This window comes from Apteryx rowi, unplaced genomic scaffold, assembly GCF_003343035.1.
Source record: "Apteryx rowi isolate R43461 unplaced genomic scaffold, aptRow1 scaffold_16, whole genome shotgun sequence".
NCBI lineage: Eukaryota > Metazoa > Chordata > Aves > Apterygiformes > Apterygidae > Apteryx > Apteryx rowi.
In genome coordinates this window covers 4,227,078-4,249,480 of record NW_020447863.1, presented here as the reverse complement: position 1 = coordinate 4,249,480, position 22,403 = coordinate 4,227,078, and the positions used below count along the sequence as shown (strand labels likewise).

General features: G+C 44.9%; 1 protein-coding gene across 1 annotated transcript in view; it reads left to right on the top strand.

Annotated features, from left to right (window-relative positions):
• CACNA1B (calcium voltage-gated channel subunit alpha1 B) overlaps positions 1–22,403 on the top strand; it is a 315,999-nt gene that overhangs the window by 151,517 nt on the left and 142,079 nt on the right. Inside the window, exons 8-11 of the mRNA XM_026059653.1 lie at positions 9,463–9,578; positions 17,463–17,519; positions 18,264–18,338; positions 20,342–20,398. Coding sequence (XP_025915438.1) covers positions 9,463–9,578; positions 17,463–17,519; positions 18,264–18,338; positions 20,342–20,398 — 305 coding nt within the window. The remainder of the gene's footprint in view (positions 1–9,462; positions 9,579–17,462; positions 17,520–18,263; positions 18,339–20,341; positions 20,399–22,403) is intronic.

The window sequence follows — 22,403 nt, the reverse complement described above, 5'->3', positions numbered from 1 at the left end:
ACCCAGCGGTGGGGAGCGGTGAGGGTGGTGAGACAGCAGCAGGCCTGGCTGGAGAAGGCAGCATGCTGTGGACGATACATTTGAGTACTGAGAGTCTCTATCCCTCGAGTGTGAAAAATGCCGCTTGTCATGTCCTCAAATATTTATAGTGAAGCCTGAGGCATTTCCAGACCAGCTAATAAAGAGCAATGATTTTCCCTGAAGTTTACTCATCTGGCTGCAATAACAAAGTGCAGAGAGGCACAAGGGTGGCCAGCTTGCATCTTCCCTGTTTAGGATTGCTAACATTGTCCAGATCTGCTCTGTCCTGAGATGTGCAAGACCAGTATCTTATTGTGGGAGAGCACCTGGTGTAAGAGCTGTAGGGGGACATTGTGCTACAATGAATCTAGCATCTTCACGACAGCAGGAGCCTGGCCAAGGGATAGAGCGATGGACAGTGCTCACACCTTGCAGACAAACAAGAGGCTCCTTTGTTTAAAGAGGGTTGTGCCCATGAAGCAGAACCGCAGCATCCCTGCTGGAATCATGTTGGCACCAAAGCACTGGCTTTGGGTGATTTCAGGCAATTTTCAGGATGGTTTCTTGGAGACCTACTGCAGTTTTCATGGTTCATGCTAAAAGGCACCTTAAGTCTCCACTTCTGTACCTTGTTTTGGGTACAACCTGGGATAGTGTTCTCTGAAGAGTCCCATTAAACACTCTTCCTGTCTTGTGCTGCAGTCTCCCTAGGGGATTCTGTTTCCGTTTCTGACTGCTGTGTCTTGGATCACTGAGACTTCTGTGCTCTTAGAGCCGCTCACTGGGAAGAAGAACACAACCCTATTCAGACCTCATTGAACTGGCTGTCTCAGTGATTTGCTCTGCTGAGTTTCATGACATGTTTTCCCATCCTGAGGATTTTTGCCAGATTGAGATCATAAAACTTCAGCCCTCAAGACGTGCAGAGGCTGGAGAATAATCAGGATGATTAATTTGTCATAATGGCAAAGCATTCTTCTGTCCTCCTTCTTCCTCATTAGAGACAATCATTCATTTTCCCTCCAGATTTGTTCCAAGTTCACTGTTACCTGCTGTGGTCTCACTTTGGCTGCTGCTAATTATTTGCAGCAGAAGAGCCGCATCGTGAAAAGATATGAGATTCTGTTCTCTTTATTTTTAGTCTTTCCCCAGCTTGTACTCAGAAAAGAGGGGAAAGAGGGTAAAATAAGTATTTTCTGTCCCTCTGTTCCTTTCTCACCACCCTGTTCAACAAAGCTTTTGCTGCAAATCTGGGAGAAAGCATATATGCTTCTTACAAAAGTAGTCATAGAACAAAGACTTTCCATGTGAGCTTCCTCTCACCAAGTTAAATGTCCTACAAAGTGCGGACCCTTTGCTCTTTCTGTGTTTTGAGCTAGTATAGGAGAGATGGACTACCTTTCCCCTGCAGATTCTCAGAAAGGCAGAGAAGTTAGAGCCTGTAGTATAGGAATGCCACATGGGAGACCTAACTAACCATCTGGGGATGCTGCTGCTTTTCTGGGGTGGAGGCCTGATGGACAAAGCCAGAAGTTCACCCAGAACTTGCAGTGGGTTGATAGTGGCAATTGATATTATGGGATAAATGGAGCCTTTTTTTGTCCCCATCACTGCCTCCTTCAGCTCAGGTTGGCCCAGCTGTGGCACTTGTGGCATATCAGATCAGGTGGAATTAAAGTGAAACCAGTGCAAGTTGAATGTAAAAAAAAAAAAAAAAAGGAAGATGCATTGAAAGCTTCACTTTTGCACTGTTCCTCTTCTCTCTTTCTAGAAATGCATGATGTACTCCATGTCTGCCTTGCATTTGAAGCATCCTTCTGCTATGCTCAAGTGATGAAAGTGGCTGTGAAGCCTGGCTTGATGCTGAGAGATCAATCTCACAGTGGTACTTTCATCCCTTATCAGCTGGTTGAGGAGAGCGATTTTTCCTCCCTCTTTAGAGCAATGAGGAAGAAGCAGAAGCACCTCTAGCTGTGCAGGATTGATTGAGCCAATCCTTATTCCTAAGTGTTGGCTATTAGGACGAGTTGAGCAGCTCAGCCAGCTGGGTCTGTCCTCCAAGAGGCTCCATCTCTGGGTCCAGTCCCACTGTGATCCTGGCCAGCTGTAGCTGAAGGCCAGATGGAAATGGATAACTCCGGGCATATTAGGGATTTTATGCAGCTGATGGGACAACTTGGGGCAGATGAGGAGCACAAAGCTTTGTCATCCTCAGCACTAGAAAATCTCAGTCCTCCTCTGGGCTTCCTTGTTGTTTAATAGCAATGTTTAAAACTCAGCTCTCAGCAAACCGTCTTTATGGGCATCTCTATCTGGGAGAGAAAGGCACCATCTTAGAGGTATCAAGTCTTACCAGCATGAAGAAATTCTTACTGATGTTTTTTCAGGTGATTCACTTGCTTAGTTGCACCTTGTTCCAGCACTTTCCTGAGTGATCTCTCTGCACCCATGGAATGAGATTTCTTCCACCTCCCTCGAATTGTCATCATCTTCTTGTGCTGGATGGGCTTTATAATCGGTACATTTTGCCTATGCTCAGTACTGAGTTGGGCTCAATTTTTGGAGATATTTAAAACCAGTGGTACTTGACAACACTCTGCTGTTCACATTTACAGATCAAGAGGTCAGAGACACCAAATTATTTTTAGTTTGGCTGCAAGTTTCTCTGGACTTCAGGTTTTTGCCTGTGAATGAGGATAACCATAATTTGGTTCATCTTGAAGTGTTTTCCGGATCTACCATGGAGAAGATATCTGATGCTATTGTAAAAGAAATAATAATAAAAAAACTGTGCTCTTTAATCCTTGCTCATCTTTTCTCATTTTGTTTACAGCCCTTCTGGGTGCAAGGTGCCAGCTATGGACACACCTGAGCCATGTGGTTTTGGGTTTGCAGCTCTCCAGCCCTTGACCAGGACACCTCTTGAGCAGGCAGCCAGACATTGCCCTGGCTTATCTTGCTCTTTTGAGGTTCTGCAGGCTCCCCTGTAATTCTTGGTGTGTCGTCATCCCTAGATCTCTCCTGGTCTTGCTGCCTCCTGCATCTCTCTGTAATGATATATTGACTCTGGATATTTACCCCTGGATTTATTGTTTTTCATATTTTTCTTTCCTGGGCCAAATTTTATTCTTCTCTCCACTTCTATTTCTAACTTAGTAGCGTGCATCCAGGTTAGTGCACTGAATAACGCTCTCTCTTGTCTCCCCCCTGCCCCTCCGCTTGCCCCCTGTGCACTGCCCTGAATAAGCCAGCCCTGCTGCGCCTGCCTTTGTTCCTCTCCTGCAGCAGCTTCTGCGAGTGACACCAAAGCCTGGCTGCTTTGAGGTGGCCGGGCCACAGCTGGCCTGCAGGGCTGCGGGAAGGTCCTCGCAGCAGGATTTCTGTTCTCTTGCAGCTGCATGCCTGACATCCTCTTTCAGGCTCTCAGGGGAGTGCTGTGTCGGGGGGCTGAGGTGGGTCTTTGCTAAATTATTCAGTCTCTGAGAGGTTTCAAAGGGTTGCTCATGCTGTTTAGCACAGCCAAAGCTTTGTGTCCTTCGTTGTATAAACAGTTACGGTCATAAGGTGTTGGGCTTTTTTGGTTGCATTTGGTAGAGATTTCCCCTTATAAAGGATTTACTGTGCTTCAGGAAGACAAAATACAGAGATATGAACCTGCAGAATAAATTCGTTCCCGGGAGGAAGAATCTGCTTTTCTGTAAATTCTGGGATGCTAATGGGGTTAGTGAGTGAAGTGTAACTATTAACAAGATCAGATCCCTGGTGAAACAAGCAGCGAGGGGCTTTGAAGGATTTTGGCCAGGGATGGTACTGCTGCAGGAAGGATGCCTTGGCAGCTGGGGCATGGCCTAGACTGTCTGACAGGTATGGCATAGAAATGACCAGCTGATACCTGCTTTAGGAGAAGCAATGGATTGTATCAGATGAGGCTGCATGTAGAAGGCAGCACACTCAGTCACATAGGTACTGCAGGACCTGCAGGATGGCAGGAGCATGAGGAGCATTTGCTGTGCAGTGATCTACTCTGCCACACTGTTGTGTGTTGGGCTTAACCTAAGCAATGGGGATTTGGCTGGGTTTGGACAAGGTGACAAACCCCAGGCCGTCATAACTTTTTGCATCAGAAGCAAAGAGGCCTGAGTGTGAAGGGAAAAAAATGAGTGGAGGCTCTTTCTCTATTTCTATCCCACAGTTTAATTAACCAAAATGAATGGTGGGAAATGGACTTCCACTGTTAAAATGCAGCTAGGTGTTTCTGCCTGCATGTGGATGCTCTCGGGCTGCGGGAAGGCTTGGAAGTGTAGCTGTTCCTTGCACTGGGAAGTCACCTAAGAGATTCTGGAGGAGTTTGTAAGTGATATACAGCCCCCAGCAAGTGGTTGCGGCCTGTCAAGACTACAAGAGACCTGACTTTACTGAAAAGTGCGGTTAGGATCACAGCCATCCTGTCTTATGTACAAATCTCTGGGGTCCTGCAACTGCATGTTCTTGTTGGTGGGGTCCTGTCATAACCTCCCAGGGAAACTCCTAGTTCAGTCTCGCTCTTGTTGAAGGCTTAATTGTGAGGAACATGCAAAAATTGGGTGGAAAATTGGCACCAAATCTCTTCTGAGGTTCCTTGCTTGCTGGTTGTAAAAAGAGTGGACTAAAACTGAGGCAAATCTTTAACACCTCACCCCTCCTCATCCAGGCAGCCCCCATAACAACCTTTGCTCTCCTCCTGGTCTTTAGTTGTTTCCACCAAGCAGCACAACTCAATGTGTGACTTTGTACCACTGCCTCTCTTCTGGCACTTCCTTTCCGCAGTGGTGCTCCTCTGCTGGTGGGAGACTCGCTCTCCAGGCAGCCCGGGAAGGTGCCGTAGTCCACCCTGTGCCACCAGCCTGCCTCTCTCTGCTCTCAAGTGATATAGGCTGTTTAACAGGAGGCTGTCAAGTACCAAGCCTCTTCTTGGGCACTGCTTTACATTCACGCGACAAAGCTTACAGATTTAGCCTCCTCTCAGGCAATTTATTCCTCCACCTGGAGAGTTCCTTTTGGCCCGTGACTAGCCCAGGCAGTCACACATCTGCTTGCCTTGCTAGTTCCTTTTCTATCAGCTCACTCTCTTAAATTCATCTGGCTCCTCTTGGTTCTCGAGGGTTGCACTTTTCCAGGCAGGACTGCATCCCTAAATGCCGCGTGCCGTCCAGGCTCCACTTCAGTCTTTCCTTTGAAGCACTTGGTCTGGAGGTGAAGCCTATTTTAAAACTGATTTTTTTTTTTTTTTTTTTTTTTTTTTTTTTTTTTTTTTTTTTTTTTTTTTTTTTTTTTTTTTTTTTTTGGGGCTCATTCCTAGTTGTTATTGATGTCTGACATTTATTGCTAAAAGTCCTTTTCAACTCCTGGGAGTCTTTGGTGAAGTCCTTCTGAGATTTGTGCTTCTTTTTGCTTGTTCTGAACAGTACTTTATATTCAGTAGATGAAGGCTGTTCTCTCATTCGAAGAGCTTGGTTTTGATGAGATTGTGTAGCTTATGTTGTTCTGAATGAGGAACTAATTACCTGCGTTATTATCATGAATTGCTAATCATCATCACTATTAGTGGTAGCAATGACAGTAATGCTATACCATCTCCTTCTACCACTTAGCTCTGAGTGGGAAGCATTTTTGTCCAGTTTTTAAGGAGGAAACCTAAACTTAAGAGGTTGAATGATATGATGAAGTCTCAGAGCAGGCTGGTTGTAGCTGAGCTTGAGAGTGCTCTATGGAACCCAAGACCAGGAGGCACGTTACATGATGCTCCTATCTTAGTGCTTTGCTCCCATCTAGGAAAGTTAATCAGAAACCCAGGAGAGGAAGAGCATTTATTTTTCTTTTTGGTTGCTGTGACACTATTTTTAATTTAAGACTAGGATGGATAAAGTACATGTAAGGATTTCATTGGATAATAATCTTTTATTGACCCTGGTGGTTACTCATGAGTTGGCCTTGCCTCTTTCCTGCCTGGTAGGCTCCTGAATTTCCCTGAAGTGGCTATTCCAGTATATATTTACACCATGATTTATTTTAATCTTCCRCCCACCAAGGTGACAAGCAACAATCATGCATTTTCTTGGTGACTTTAAGCACAGATCACTCTCGAGAAGAAAAATGTGACACATTTAGCTTGACTGGTATGGCATATGTTTTCCATGATGAATGTCTTTACTTTGATTTCTGTTTGTGCCTGCTGTCTCTATAGGATCAGTTATTCATGATTGTCATGTTGTAGCTAAAATGCATTGTAGGTAGAGCTCAGCTTCCCCTATAGCAGTGCTTCCTGTGCTGTGCTGTGCACAAGACTACAAACCTTCACAGTTTTCTTCATCCTAATATGTCTCCTTACAGTACTGAAAAAGGAATATTTTGGGGGCTTTGAGGGCACATGGTGGTTGGTGAGAGACAAAGACAAGAATGGGTGAAAGTTTTTCAATATTCCTCATTCCAGAATTGGCCGAAGTGTGGAGGACCTGCTGTGAAGAAAGTCCTGGAGGTAGAAGTGGGGAGGAGGCCACATACTTCCTGCTCAGGTTTCCCTTCTGGTGATGTGGGAGATTTTTAGAAGTCAGTGGCATAAATAGCAATTATGCCGAATAAAACAGGAAAGTTATTTCATGCTACCAATGACTTCTTTGGGGATTTTGGTGCTCTCATTTAGAACTGGCTGAAAATCTTCAACCAAAATAGTTTTAGATGAAATGTGGTGTTTTAGTGGATTTTTTTTCCCTTTTCTTTGAAAATGTTCTGAAACTTTTTTGAAAACCCCTCAAACTGAAATTCTGGGAGTTTTCCAGTTGCTTCAAATAGGGAATGTTTTGATTTTCAAATGGTGATGAATGTAGTGGAAGAGGGAGAAGCATGTTTTTATTAGAATATTTCATAAAGAAAAACGGTCTTTTGACAAGTTCCAGCTTCRCCAAATCTCTGGAGATAGTAGGAGAAAGAGAGCGTGATGTATTCCTTCACCAGGAAGACCTTACATTAAAACCCTCTGGTCTTCAACCTAGGCTATTTTGCTAGAGCTCTCTAGCAGTCAGAAGATACTCAGTGAGAAGAGATCTGAGGTACTGTCTTCTCCTGGAAGTTACTTTCACAGCTTCTACAGCAGTGCCAAATGTGAGAACAAGAGGCCAAGACTGAAGCTGTTGGGGACGGTGATGACTCTTTGCTTGGCACTGGAACAGAGCTGTCCCTCCCTGCAGCTGCTTCTGGTGGGTGCAGGTAGCTCTAACCTTAGTAATGTTCTGCACTGGTGCCTTGCAAAAAGAGTGCCCGACTGTTCAGGAACTACTGAATGTTCGTAACACAAACTGTTAGCACAGTTTCTACCTCATTTTATTACATGCTTAGAGATGAGATTAAAGACATAAGTCTTTGTTAGCTTCCACTTTCCTTAGGCCAGGTAGGATCTGGGAGAGGATGGAAGGTTTGCGAACAAAGCTCTCCCTTGAATGCTCTTGAGGGCCAAGGGAGGCAGTGCCATGGCTCATCTGCTGTTCTTTCTGCACTGTGCAGTCCTTCATAAAACTCCCCATTGGGTGTTGCCTCCTGCTCCCATCTGGCACAGTCCATGGCTGGGAAATTTGCCGTGAAACAACCCTATAATGCAGGAAGTGTGGCCTCCCTGTCCCCCCCATTTCTGGCAGTTTAAATGCATGTTGTCACCAAGTGCTGTCTGATCTCATTCCTCCTCCTCCAGAGAGAAATCAAAACCGAAAGGAGGTCTGTGGCCCCGACTAGCAGGCGCTGAACCAGAAATGAGAACATTAGAAARGAAGAGGGGAGAAAATCAGCATTGCAACTGACTGACACGTGCGGGCTCCTGAAGCACAAGGCAGACACGTGCCGAATGCCAAGGAGAGGCTGTCCATTCAGAGCGAGGTTTTGGCTTCCTCTCTTTCCAGGATGGGGATCATAGGCTGTGCTGTCAGGTGGGGGACAGAGAGGGGAGTCAGGAGACTGGCAGCATGGTGCCAAAACCAAGATAGCAGCTCAGCTGATGGCAGTTATCATATCAGTGGCTGATATCAGTGTGCATCTCCATGCTGAGCCAACTTCTCCCTGCAATCCCTGCTTCATGGGTCAGACAGTCCTGCCAAACTAAGCAAAAGCATCAGGTTTGAAGGGTAAAAGATAGGCTGTGAATATAAAGCTGCCTCTGGACTTGCAGCTCCTTTCCCCTGTTATTCCTCCTTCTTCCCATCTCCTACTCCTTGCTGGCTTTAATGGAGGAGCATGTGGGTAATGGATGATTAGGTGGGATTATGGAAGGGCGCAGCAGTTAAATGAAGGTTTACAAGGAAGGACCCAGCAAAGTGAATGTGTCAAATGGGAGGGTGAGTGAGCCAATGGTATATGTGAGAGACAAAAGCCTGGTCCCACTTTTAACCAAATGTGTTAATTATGGGAGTCACTCCTGCTCTAACTCCTGTTCAGTGTGCCCTCAAAGTGTGGGTTTGCAGAGGCTGGTCCTGAGCTCTTAAATGGTGGATTGGCACATACCTCTTTAGAGGTTGCTTCAGGTGGAGTATCAGAGCTTCCTAGTGGTGACATGAATCAGTTTGGGGAACAGCCTCAGTGTGCGGTGTCTGGGGTCCGGGGCCGTGCTGTCATCACAGCGTCATTTCAAACTATGTTGTAGGATGTACACAGACAATATTCTTGCAAAGGCTGGTAAAGGGATTAGATGGTTGGATGATTTTTTTTTTCCTGTGATCTGGTTACTTTCTGACTCTTCGGTACAGTCCTGTTCTAAGGATTTGTGTCCATATTCTTGCTTTCCATGTCATTTTAGCAAATAGCAAGATCATTGTTTTTAACCTCAACTCATAGCACCTGGGATGTTTCACCATCACACCAAAGTACCTTTCCTCACCTGTAGCTCGTTTGACTTGTTTGTCAAAGTCAGCTTGAGCATGGGAAAACTCCAAGAAAGGCTAGCAGGAAAAAGCAGATCTCTTCCAAAGCTGGAAGGCTGGTGGTGCCTCTGTGACACAGTGTTGTTGTGCTTCTACAGGAAGCTCTGCTGTGGGGTAGTGGTTTGAGCGATGCTGAGAGGTATGGGGGACAACCTGTAGTGTTAGAGAGAATTTGTATTGTAGGACTGGATGGGAGCACCTGGTTGTGCATCAGGATCTCATGGTACTCAGTGTTGTATGGCCACAGAACAAAAGAAKTGTGTGTACACGTGGCAGTCTGCAATTCTCTTTCAAGAGGAGAGATGCAGAGAAACAGATGGGGTAGAATAAAAGAAACAGCTTGTTGGACAATGATACGTAGTGTGCTATGTAATGGTTTCCACTTGCTGCTGGCGTTATCAGCTTCAGAGCTTCAGAAATATAATCTGAAGGATGAAAGAGGAGCTGCCTGTTTTCCCTGACCTTTTGTGACATGTGCTTTCTCGTTTTTCTCTCTCCATAGTGAATTTGCCAAAGAACGAGAGAGGGTAGAAAATCGCCGAGCTTTCCTGAAACTCCGTAGACAACAGCAAATTGAACGAGAACTGAATGGATATTTGGAGTGGATCTTCAAAGCAGGTAAGGAGAGAGATCAGATGTTGTTTCAGGGAGTTCTGTGGTATGGACAGTCTAGTGTTGATAGAGAACTATGGGCCCCAGAATGAGTCCTTGGTGTTGCTGGCCATCAAGTTAACCTAAGAGTAGACGGGGATCAGCCAGCACTTGTTATTTTTGTTGGGTTCTTTTCTGAGTAGTCATGCTAAAGTTATTACAGAAGGTCTCTGGTTAAGCAGAAATGAAGGAGCTGGGTCAACTTTCTTTATTGCTGGGATCAAAGTAATTGTCTTAATACAAAAAGTGATAGACTGTTCCCCACAGTCTTCACGGTGGGGAAACCGTTCCTTTATATGAGTCATTTATATTTTATTTACTTTACACAGCTATTTTATAAGCCTCTCTTAGTACTGTTGGTAAATTACRCTGGAGTATCGTTCTTATGAGCTACAGAGATCACTGTCATGAAACTTGCCTTGGCAGATATTAACATTGCTTTGTAATTATTATAACTGAATATTGCAGTTTATTGCAAACCATAATCAACTTTAACAAACACCCAAATGCACTTATTTAACAAAAATAGCCTGTTTTTCTTTTGCTTTTTAACTGACGACAAAGATTATTGATAACCTTTCTGGATTATAGGGTAGCCGGTCTATACTGGCATAACCAAAGTGCAAGTCATTAACATCAAGAAAACTTCTGTTGCTGGTTTGCTTCCTTGCTTGCTTTTCTGCAAAACTAAAATGCCTGAGTAGCATGCGAATGCCTTTGAAATAATTGTGGTGAGAAGAAGAAGGGATGGTTTCAGAAACAGATTTTCAGCTGCCTGCCTAGGGAGGTCAGCCTCATCCTTGCCCTTTACAAATGGAGAAACTGAGGTCCAACGGTATATAGTGACTTACCTGAAGTCAGCCAACAGACTAGTGGCAGAGCCGTGACTCTATGTTGCTCCTAAACTGTGGGCTGGCGTGATACTAAAAAGGCCTTTCATCATTCCTGGTTTTGAAATCCATATTGATGCTAAGAAGCCTGATGTGATTAAAATGTGCTTGTGCAAACAAGTAATCGTGTGCTCACAGCAACTAATTGCATGCACTCCATGGGCAAAAACATCCTGTTACCATTCTGCAAATAGGTGGCTCTTTGCCTGGAGTTACAGCTTCCAATGTCTGTTTAATGTGCACAGCCGGGGAGCCAGTATTTGGAATAACATTTTCACATGGCTCCTGCTGCTTTTCTGTTTTCTCCTTTGAAGTGCTCTGCTCCTCTGCCCCTCTGGGCTGTGAGGCTCTGCCCTTCTGCAAATTCCCCTGTGAGCGCTGAAGACCAGACTGCAGTAGCCTCATCAGGCGATAGTGGTCTGGACATGAGTTTTGACAATGTGGCCAGAGAGGAAAAAGGCTGAAGCATTGAAATGTAAAATAGGAGGAAGTAGCAGCAGTTTTATATGGTGGCTTGAACCCATTCTTTCCCATAGCACTATACGAAGTGTCAATTGAGTGCCAGTTTTATTGACAGACTTGTATTCATTGTGACTGTTCAACAGCAACTGCTCTCAATTAGGTAACCGCACTTTATCTCCCTTTAATTCTGTGGTTCTGCAGGATTCAAGAAAAGAACCATTCACTTTCCTTTCTGTTTATAATTTGTCTTCTAATTTGTTTACAGCTTTTGGGCTTCCTCAGATTCAAATTAATTAATGGCTTATCCAGCGGCTGGAGCAGAGAAGGCCTTGGCTGTGCATCGGCTCTACTGCCATCTTGCTTTTAAGGCTCCTGTGGTTTCTCAGTCTCTGAATCTCGGTTTCCCCATCAGTAAAACAAAGATGAGAACTCCCTTGCAGGGATGTAGGTTGCTTTGAATCATTTTGATGACTGTTCTGCTGAGAACAGCTATGCAGAGGTCATTAGCTGAACTTGTCTGAAAGTTGAGGTGGAAAAGTTATAAAACATATGGCTAATGGTCTTCTCCAAACTTTGCATTCCTGTGGGAATGGCTGGCTATTGTTTTTGCCCATCTTTGTATTTTATCTAATGGCACAGGATCCAGAAGGATATATAGAACAGGAAAGTGTATGTAAAATAGCTGAATCAGGGAATAATAAAAACGTCCTGTAAAGGCATTGTTGAAAATACGGTGGGAATGTAACAAAAGGCTTCCTTGTACAGCCAGATAATGATAATAATAAAAATCAACTTAGCAAGGTTAGTAAATCTTTAAATACAAAAGGCAGCATGAAGGCTAGCTAAAACTGAGAAATCAGGAGTTTAGAACTTAGGCACTGAAATTTGGGACTGTGCAGTCAAGGGGGATTTGCCATTTCTTTTTATGAGGCCAGGATTTCAACTATGATTACAGTGGATCACATGAATTTCCAAACTAGATCATGCCAGTCTACCTTGTCCAGTAACATGTGTGGGGCGATGGCCAAAGCAAACTGCTTGGGGAAGGGAGAGAGACAGGGACAGCCCGAGCTGGTGGCCATGGACAATCCAGCCTGTGCAGAAACCTCTTGCAACAGCCCCAGTCAGTGAGATGATACTTGCTGGATGCATAAAAGCAAAGAGCAAAAGCTCTTGGTATTAAATTCTAATGTAACTCTGGAGATTGTTGTTATTCATGTAAAAATTGTTTTAAAATCCTTTTATCACCCTTAACTTCAGTGCTGTAACAAGGAGTTCCACATATTAACAGTTCATTTGATTAAAAAAAATGTATTTTTTCTTTCCTCAATTTTAAATATATTGCCTTTTTGCTACAGTGAGTCTGTCCCTATGCTGTCATGATGGGAGATATCAGGACGAACGTTTGGTATTTCTTTTTGTTACTTCTCTGCTGCTGCTGTGTGTTTCATCCTGTTTTCCCCTCTGAAGAGTGTAGACCCAATCTTTTCAATCCCCTCTCTTCTGATAGAAGCCTCTCCAGCTTTCTAATATTTATGGTACCCATTTCTGAGCGTTTTGTTTGTTCATTTTTTTCTCATGTATTTTTGATGCAAGGTAGGAAGACTGGAACRCTGCATTCCAGTGATTCATAAAGCGGCATTTTAATACTTAATCTAGTTCTTTTTGCTGTGTAATATTTTACATATTCTGAGTAGTTGCTGGAGCTGGAGAGGAGGTTTCCTTATTCTCAGTAATGCTCAAGTTTATGCGTCAAGGGCTGTAACCAATTTAGAACCAAGTACAGTACCTGAATAACTAAAATTATTCCTTCATCTATACACAACCTCCCATTTCTCAACAATGATTTTATTTCAGCATTGTGCTCATCATTTATTGACCACTTTTGAGTGCCTTTAAAGTTTCTGACAGCCCTCTCCGTTTGTAACCTGAATAATGTTATATTATCTCTAGCTCTGTGTATTGCATCAAATGGATGCGTCTGATAAGATTTGGGGGTTATCCTTTATTAACCTTCTCCTCATACTGAAATTGTGGACTGTGTAGTCCTCAAAATGAAAACAATGGGTCTTTGCTTTCTCTCTTTTAAGTGCTATCTGACTTGAGCATGTTCCAAACCTGGACTAATGACTGGTCTTAACAGACATTTGTGCTGTAAGAATGAAACTTCTGGAGTAGCCTGACCCTTGAGTAACTGACTTGAAAATTTTTCCTTTATTCTAGTAGTACCGTTAATTTTTTTACAGTGGCAAAATAAGACTATGAAAAGGAAGAAAGTACCAATAAAAAGTGCTTGTGAATTTGTCAAGGATGTGCCTTGGCACAGCAAAAAGATTTTGGTGCCAATTCACTGTAGATAAATCACCAGAAATGCAGCTATGATTGATACAGAAGCCAGTGTAGTTAGGGCTACTTTAAATGTGGATTACTGAATATAGTTAGAGGTGTATTTGGTTGAGGCATCTATAACAAGGTGTTTTAAACCGTGACATCTTTAATGTGAGACTGTGTGTGTGAGTTATGCTTAATACAGGCAGCCTTAATTGAAAGAGTGTTTAACAAATGCCTGTTTAATGAAGGCTTGGGAGAGAAAGAGAAAATTATAACAGAGAGAATGTGCTGAGGTGCTGAATTTAGATGTGCATGACTTAAAAGAAAAAAGAACCCACTGCCCAAGCAATTTCCTTAAAGGCTGAGTTGACCTTCTTTCTTGAAATAGGAGGCCAGGTCTGAAGTTTCTACTTTTACCTATTTCTCTGGTGCGTGGTTTATAGTTTCTTTTGGCTGAAGCTGAAGAACAAAGACACAGGGYAGCCGGGAGGGTTTCAACATTTTCAAAGACAATTTCATGTAAAATTCCCATATGCATTTATCTTGAGGCCAAGTATGAGCCTGGGAAATTGCAGCTCAGTGGAGCCTTTTTGAGGCTGTCATGAGCAGCAGGAACAGAAGAGAGAGGCTGGGAATACTCCGGGGCCCTAAATGCCAAATAGTCTGGGATGCAGGTGAGACTCATGAACAAAACAGCTGAGAAAGGAGGGAAGATGGCAGTGGCCCTGGTAGTGCCCATCGGATTCGAGGCAGCTGCAGGGGGATATGAAAGCGGAAAGAACAGATTTGGCAGATGTGCGTCAAGGAGCCTCCACGTATGCAAGCAAGGTCTGGAGGTAAAGAAGAAGGAAGGAAGCTGGCAGGGCAGGCGGAGTTCTGTTCTGATGGTCGTGTCAGTCTGGAGGTGTCTTAAGCTCAGTAAGATTTACAGCGGTGTAAAACTAGTGTGAGATTCAGGCCAGAAGTAAGGGTTGAATCCTATGATTTCCTGCATCTCGCAGGATGTAGGCCAGTAATTCATACAGCAATTCCCACATCAAGACCGTAAACCCTAGCTGTATATATTGGTTAGAAACAGATTGTATGTATCATTTAGAAACAGATCTGTAATCTTAACTTTAATGTCACAGAATGAAGTCTATTGACTGCTTTTTTCAGTAAACTCCTTAAAAGRACCAACTCCTCCCACTGCTAAAATGCAGCTGATATGGATGCAAAAGGCAGTGCTTTGCACTGTGTTATTTCTTTAGGCATGAGACAACAGTTTTCTTACCAAATGCCACTTCTTCAGTTCAACCRATATCAAATTAAGATCAGCAAACCCTGTCCTGTTCCACCTGCTGTGTGCCGAGACAGGGTTTGCTTTTTGTTTCGTGTTTTCTTTTGGCTCTGCGCAAAGTCAAYAGCAAAGCAATTTGAAATTGTGCCTTTTAGAGAAATTAAAAAGTGGTGAAGCCAAGCAATGTAATCCATGCAAATGATTTTGCCACTGCTGCTTTCTTCATTAAACTCCTCAAAACTGTAGCATGTATTAGGCTGTCATGCTGTATTTCTAAAGGAGAGAGGAGAACCAAAAGGTCTCTGCACAGAGTAAAGCGCTTATAAGCCCACAAATATTCTTTTGAAGATGTTTCTCTTATCTTACAAGGACATGCATCTTTTTGAAAACACTTTTGCTCAGAGACTGAAAGTCTTTCAGTTCGCAGCTAATCAAGTTGCATGTCTTTTGCATTTTAATTCTTTCCAAGTCCATCTCTTTCACACAGCATTGATTCTGAGCGTTTCTTTTCTCCCGGAGTAAGCAATCTTTGGGAACGTGTGTTTAACCTCTCTCTTCCAGCTCACTGTAGCATGAATGCCGTTCCCTGACACATCAAAGCTTTATGAACCTCAGATTTCAGCTCTCTGTTGTGCAAAAATAGAGCAGCAAGCCCTTGATACAGCTGGGAAAAGACACCTATATCAGTGAAAAAAGGGCAGCAGTGTGCCTGAGGTGGCAAGGGGGGATAATTGCTAGAGAGACAAAATAGTCTCCTGAGAGAGTGTGATGGAGTCTTCTAATGGACTCATTTTTATTCACTTTTTCTATTTGTCACATCTGAGACTTTAACAGTTAAATTCAGCTTTTGATTTTTGTTTTGTTTTGTTTTTTTGTTTTACTTCTGTTGCCTTTTTAATGTGAGTCATTTCCTGTAATGCGCTCTTCTTCTGGGCACAGTGGGCTATATCCCCACGTTAAAGAGAAAGAAGTGGCACCATGTTTCTCTGAGGCTTTGCCTGTTATGTTCGGCTTCCCAGCTCTTCAGAATCAGGCTGCCTTTATTTCCAGTCCTGTAACAGCAATTAATCTTAGTGCTGAGATGCCTGTCAGTCACTCGGATATCCTAATGAAGCCTCTAGGAGAGGCCCCTCCACCTTTGTTCCAAGGCTCAAAGTTGCTGGTCTGATACTTTGTCGAGTGTTTTTTCTAATGCAGAAGTCCTGTTATCTAGAGACTATTCAAGCCTCCTACTTATCATCTTCCCATCTCTGTGCTTCAGTGATCATAAAGACATTGCAACTTTTGATCCTCTGCTTAGGATGTTGCATGGTTTACAAAAAAAGCTGCTAGCAATGGTGTGATTCCCTTCTGCTGAGTGGTCATTTTAGGAGGCTTTAAAACCCGTATAAAGCCACACTAGGATAGATGGGTTTTTTTGGTTTCCCAGAGGATGTTAGACCAATGAGAGTGACTGTCAAGGGAGAGAAAAGGAGAGTCAGACCTGAGGGAACTGCATAGGTGAGGCTTGGTTTTTGCTTACTTTAGTTTACAGTAAAACTGAGCCCTAGCTGAGGTGTCTGGCGGGGTGGGGAGGTTATGTTTGAGCATCAGCTCTGGGCCCTGAGTTCTGGGGTGAAAGCTCAGCTGGTTTGCAGAGTTGTCTCGAAAGAGCAGGTGTGTTGTAGGTAAAGGTATGCTGATATCGAATTGCCATGTCTTATAAATCCTGAGGACCTATGTGCATTTATCATTCTGATTTTTGCAACCTCAGTATGGCTAAACTCTTGTCAGTCTGGCCATAGGGGTGCACGTGATGTTGGAACATCAGGTGGCATCACAACAACATTGCAAGTCATAGTGATTGTGTGTTTATACAGTTCACAGTCCCCAGAGGTGAGCTGGAGACTTGGGACTGTTCTTCACCTGCTGCCCGAAGGCTGGCAAAGAGCCATGACAAATTATTATGGGAACATGCGAAACACAAGGCCACTCAGAGGAAAAGAAGGATTGCTTTTCCTACTCAGAGTCAATGATCTTTGAAAGGAACAGGTACATTGATTTTGTTCCTGTGCTGTGAATCGAGTGGAGAACTCAGCTTCAGGGGGTAGGTGTTATTTTTTTTCAATGCTGTCTGAGTTCTTGTTCTGCAGGAAAGTGTAAGTTCCTGTTTTGGAGATGAGGTATACAGCAGTGGAAAATGATGGAAAACGGACGGTGGCTGTCTCACATGCATTGCACGGTTTGAACTGTGGTGACCCAAGATCCTCCCTGGAAGGGACTTTGCCATGGATTTTATTTGGACTATGATTTTGGCCCAGTGGCTATCTGGTGACATATTGTCACCTGTGGTGTGGCATGGCTGACATGCAGCAGCCAGCCTTGCTTGTTTTACCCTGTGCAGTGAGACACAGATCCATTTTCTAGGCTAAATCCTGATTTTATTAACTGAAACAGAAAAGTTTTAACTGAACTAGAGCATCTTTCGCTCCTCAAGCAGTATCTTCAGTGTGGCTGGGCAGGAGGCCCAGGTCCTCTGTAGATCTGGGATCTCACTTTGGTCTGAAGAAAGGTTCTTGCTCTCCAGAAATTCCTGGTGGGTGATAGCTGGGGGAAGAAACTGGAGGGGATGGTTCATTGTGAAGAGGGAAATCGTGGAGGATGTGTGCTACAGTCTTCCAGTGGTTTGACTAGCCTCCTTCCCTTGTGCAAGAGGGGCACAGGGTAAGAAACACGCTTCTCTGAACCTCCCCTTCCTCCACTGTGGAGGCTCGGTGTAACTGGGTGATACAACAGGAAAAGGTTGGTGGCAGCAAGAACAAATGTCCGCCTGCTGCATCCAGCTTCGCTGGGTCTGGAACGGGAATGTGACAACCTCGAAGCTGAACCTTGCTCTTTTTCCTTTTACAGAAGAGGTGATGCTGGCAGAGGAGGACAAGAACGCAGAAGAGAAGTCTCCTCTGGACGGTAGGTTGTTTTGCTGTGCAGTTGTCCTGTGGTCCGTGAGAGGTTTACGTGCTGTACGCTGACCTGGTTTTCCGTTGTAACCAAGAGGGTGTGAGGAACGTGCTCTTGCATGCGCTTGGAATAAGTCGGGCTAGAGTCCCTTTTCTTGTATCGGGTCTTTTTGAGGTTGTAGGTGGAGACGAGCAGTTATGAGACACATCGTTTTGGGTTGGGGATCTGCCCTGGGGGTCTGCCAGAGTCCCTACGCTGTCTGTGGGACTGCACCGCGATTGGGGCGCCCGCCAGCCTCCGCCTCGCAGAGGCGGCCGTGTCTGCTCGCAGGCTGCGGAGGGGATAGGTCTCAGAGCGGATGCCAGGAGAGAAATACATGGACGATGAGAAGGCAGGGCTCTAAACCGAGGTTTCCAAATGGATTTGACTAAGAGACGAAGAGACTAAGACCCCTGTTACTTGTAAGCAGTAAGACATAACAGGGTGTGGTGATCCTGTTTCACGCCGTGTGGCCCTAGCGTTTCAGGATGACTGGAGGTGCTGAGCTTTCTGAGGCAGGTGCCGGGAGAACATGGAGACTGCTCTCCCTGCGCCTCAAGACTGCTGAGCTCTTAGGATGTGACAGTCAGTCAAAGTTCAGTTAAAGATTCTTCCCTCTCCCTTTTCTGACCATCTTTCGTCCTCCCATGTCTCCTCCTTTCCCCTCCCCTCCCTTTCCCTCCTCTTTTTTTTTCTCCTCCCATTCACTGTCAGGGAGGGCCGCCTCGGAAGGGCCGATTCAACAAGGCACGGCACCGGCAGAGACTAGCAGCGGCAGCAGCTACAACAGTGAGTGGATTGCAAATCACCAGGGGGCCAGGCGACCCAGCGGGGCACTGCTGCTCCCCCGAGGGCCTGGGTCACTAGTGACTCTTCCCCGGTCTTGCTGCGAGCTCGGTGCCTCCCGGTGCGTCGCGCACCCCTTAGCGTGGCCACCGGCCTGCCTTGGCCAGGCTGGCGATCTGCGCTCGGGAAGGACTCAGGGATGGACGAGCTGGGGGCTACGGAAGGTCAGGACTGAGGTGCGCTTGGCCAATCTTTGCGCGCGTGTGTGTGTGCGTGAGTGCGTGCGCTTGTGTGACGGGGGAAGTTTTGTCTGGTATGTGGGTGTAGCCAGGGCTTTTAGTCTGTAAGTGAAATGGGTATCTGGAGGACTAGTTTGAAAAGCCTAGTGGTGTAAGCAAACTAGAGGTGGGTATAGGCCATGGAATGAAGATTCAGGTATATCAAGGCTACATCTATACTAGTAAGCTAAACAAGCCTGGTGGTGTGCCTGGCCTTGAGGCTGATTGGCATGGAGCAGCCCACATCAATGCTAGTAAACTGTCTTGGTCTCCAAAAGAGCGGGGGTGTTGCATCCAACGTGCCTATAGAGATTGTCCCTGGCACACTCTAACTGCTGAACTACATCCAGGAATTTTGCGGGGAGAAGGTAAAGGAGAAGGTGCTCAATTCATCGCAGGGAGTGTTGTAAAACTTTACTATCGGATACTACCAGAGTTGGTTGTGTCCCAATGCTTGGGATGGTACTGGACATGCTGGAATTTACTAGGACAGATGCAGCCTCATGGACCCAAAAGTTGGTATTGCTGGGACTGAGGATTCGGCCTACCGTTGGGTGGGGAAGAGAAGAACAAAAGAGGTTATTTGCAAAAACTGGATCCAGACCTTAGATTCAGAGGGTCCTTTCCTCTTTGAGCTTAGAGGCCTCTGAACCTGGATGATATGGTGGGTGTTTTCTTGAAGTGATATAAGCAATAAAGCCTGCTTTAGATGCTAAGGAAGGAAATGCAGCTGTTTCTCTGAAGGCAGGGAAATTCGTGTAGGGTGAAGGGATTCCCTCATAGGAACCTAAACTCAAGTTAGTTGCTACAGAGTGAATGGATTTGCTGTGTGTGCCTACTGGACAGTATGTATCACCACACCATGGGGTGTCTTACTGCTGATAGCAAATGGTGCTTAGTTACTGTATGTTTTTAAGCTGTTACAAAACTGTATCAACATATTTTTTTCTGATAGTTCTCAAGATTTGCAGGTAGGTGGCCGTGGGTGCAGAGTCCGCACTGTTCCTGGTGTCGCCCCCTCGTGCACCCTGGGCGAAGCAGCGCAGACTTCTCTGAGCCTTAGGGTGCAGTTCACTTTCCCTGTCTAGTAAAATGATGTAGTGATGTTTGCCTTCCCTACAAAAGATGCTATGGGACAAAGTGTGTTTTCAAAGAGCTGTGACAGCCCCAGAGGAAAGGAATCATACAGTGGGTGCTACTAAGAATGCATTCGCTGATTTGTAGGAGTTGCTTTCAACATAGCATTTTGGCTGCTTAAGGCATTGCGATGTGGTAAACTGTATTGGAACACAGTAAATGCTGACTTCTTAATGGTGCACACTGTAAACAGCATTAATGTTCTTAATGGATAGTAGCACTCATGTCATAACTCACTGGGGTTCAGAATCACTCAGTGACCCTGCCCAGGCCTCTCTTCTGTGCTAAAAGGTCCGGCAGCTACAGCGATTCCCCCGCCTTCCTCCATCTGTTGGGATGAAGTGTAAGTGCACAGAATTCTGCCTGGCAAACCTTCAGGATCTAGAAGGTTAAATTAAAAATGACCCTGGCATGGAAGCATGTGGAGGCCCTGCAAGGTTGTAGATTGATTGATTTGCTACAGCTTACCCTTGTATGGCAGCTTCAGGCGGCATTGGGAAGTAAATGCTGGCCCTGGAGAATGAAGTGGGGGGGGGAGAGAGAATCCACTCTGAATGCTCACAAAATATTCTCTCTTTAATTTGCACACAGTGTTGAAAAGAGCTGCAATAAAGAAGAGCAAAAATGACCTGATTCATGCTGAAGAAGGTGAGGACCATTTCACAGACATTTGCTCCGTTGGTGAGTACTAGCTTCGCATTCCCCTAGGTTTAGATCTCCAGCTAAATGTGTTTGTGTTCTGTTTCCTCTGAGTCCTCGTCTGCTCCAGAAGCTGCAGTTTCTGGCCCAGAGCAAGTGCATCAGGCGCTCTCTCCTAGCCTTCTGCGAGGGAGCCAGATGCAGCTCCACTGCAAGGAGAATTACTACTGCTCTTGCAGCAGGAGCTGACTTCCCAAAGCAAGTGGCATCATGGCTTCACCCACTACTTCACACTGCCCAGCTCAGCTATTGCATGTCGCACCATTTAAGAGAGCCCTGCCAAAACGCTTGGAGAATCCGTGCTGTGTTGGGCATGCTGTGATTCTGCTTGGAACATGCTCGTTTATGCTAATGAAACCCAAATATGTCAAATGACACCACTAAGCCTCATCTGTTGCAAGGAGTAGAGGAAGTGGACAGACATTTAGTCACATCTGTCACWAATGCACAGCATACAGTTTTGCAGACTTTGTTGAGTGAATGGTTGTTGGGAAAGCCTGGTCAGTAGTTCTGTGCTAATTCTCTAATGCTTGCCTTAGAAGAGGGTCTTTTTGCTGTTCTCCACATTTTTAAAGCCAGATATGGAGATAACACTTGTATGCATGTTATTACCTGTGTATCTCTGATGCTGAGTGTGTGTGGTTCCTGGTGTGAATTTGGTATCTTCCCCTCTGGAGAATAAGTTTGCGTCAGGCTGAAGAGGTTCTACTTGTTTTGCAGTTAGCCGAGAGCCAGTTCCCTCCTGAAACATTACCAGGTAGAGAGCAATGAGATGGATCTGGGGTTTGCAAGGGGAGGCAGGTTCTCCCAGCGCACGGCATCCTGCCTAAGGCTTTGGACATAAGCAGAAGAAAGGCCTTTTCAGTGATAGATTTTTACTTGCTAGCTGCGGACACATCTTCCTGATTGCTTTTCAGTTAGTTATTTTTCTTATTCTTGTCCCTGTGGCAGAGATTTTGTTTGAGTCTGTATTTTGTTTTGCTGCTGAAGCAGCAGATGTTCTCATTTAGCTTCCAAAGAAATGTCTTGGCACCCCAGCAACCATGAAGCAGCAATTCCTGGATATGTAAGGGTAGCAGCAAAACCAGTACATTTGAGAATACATGTCCATATATGCAAGCATGACTGCCTCAAATGGTCTTTGAAAATTTGGCACTTAACCTTTTAAGGGATTACAGTTGCTGCTGCTGGATTTTTTCCCCTTTAAATGAATGAAGATCTGATCAAGGGAAATGAAGTTTGCTCGGCATGTTACTGACACCACCTCCTGCTGTTGAATTGCCACAATCCCCCAAGCTATGAACAGGTTGCAGATTTTGGGGCTAAACTGCTGACACTTCTATGAGAGGATTGTTGCTGGAAGAGGGAGAAACTGCAGCAGCCTTGTGTGTTTTTGTTTTGTCTTGTTTTCATCTGAGGAGCTTGGGCCACTGCTCAGATAACAAGAAATGGTCATCTTTGCAACATGTGTTTATGGCTGCAATAATTGAGATCCTTGCATTCACATCCAAGTCCCTCCAGGCTCTGGGCACCCATGCCACGCAAACAGATCTTCAAACCCAGGATTTCAGGTGGTGATGGATGATGGAGCATCTGGACTCACAGATAATCTGATGCAGAGCTGGGAACTGTCTCGGGAGCATATGGCAGGGAAAATAACAGCAGTGCTTTCCACCTTCTGCGAGTGGTTCATCCACTTGGGAAAAGTGTTTTTGATTATGATGCATGGAAAATGGCAGAAAAGAAATGAATAGAGCAGATACTTCTGCAGGCTCTTGAAAAGACTGAAACTCTGCATAACATAAACAATTGGATCATATGGGCAATTATGCATAAAGAATATGTTTTCGAGAAAAGGTTTTTTTGGATGGTTTCCTTGCGCTATAATATCTTACTGATGGGAGCGCAAGGACTGTGGAAGAACTAACAATATAATTACTGAGTGCAAAGTAAA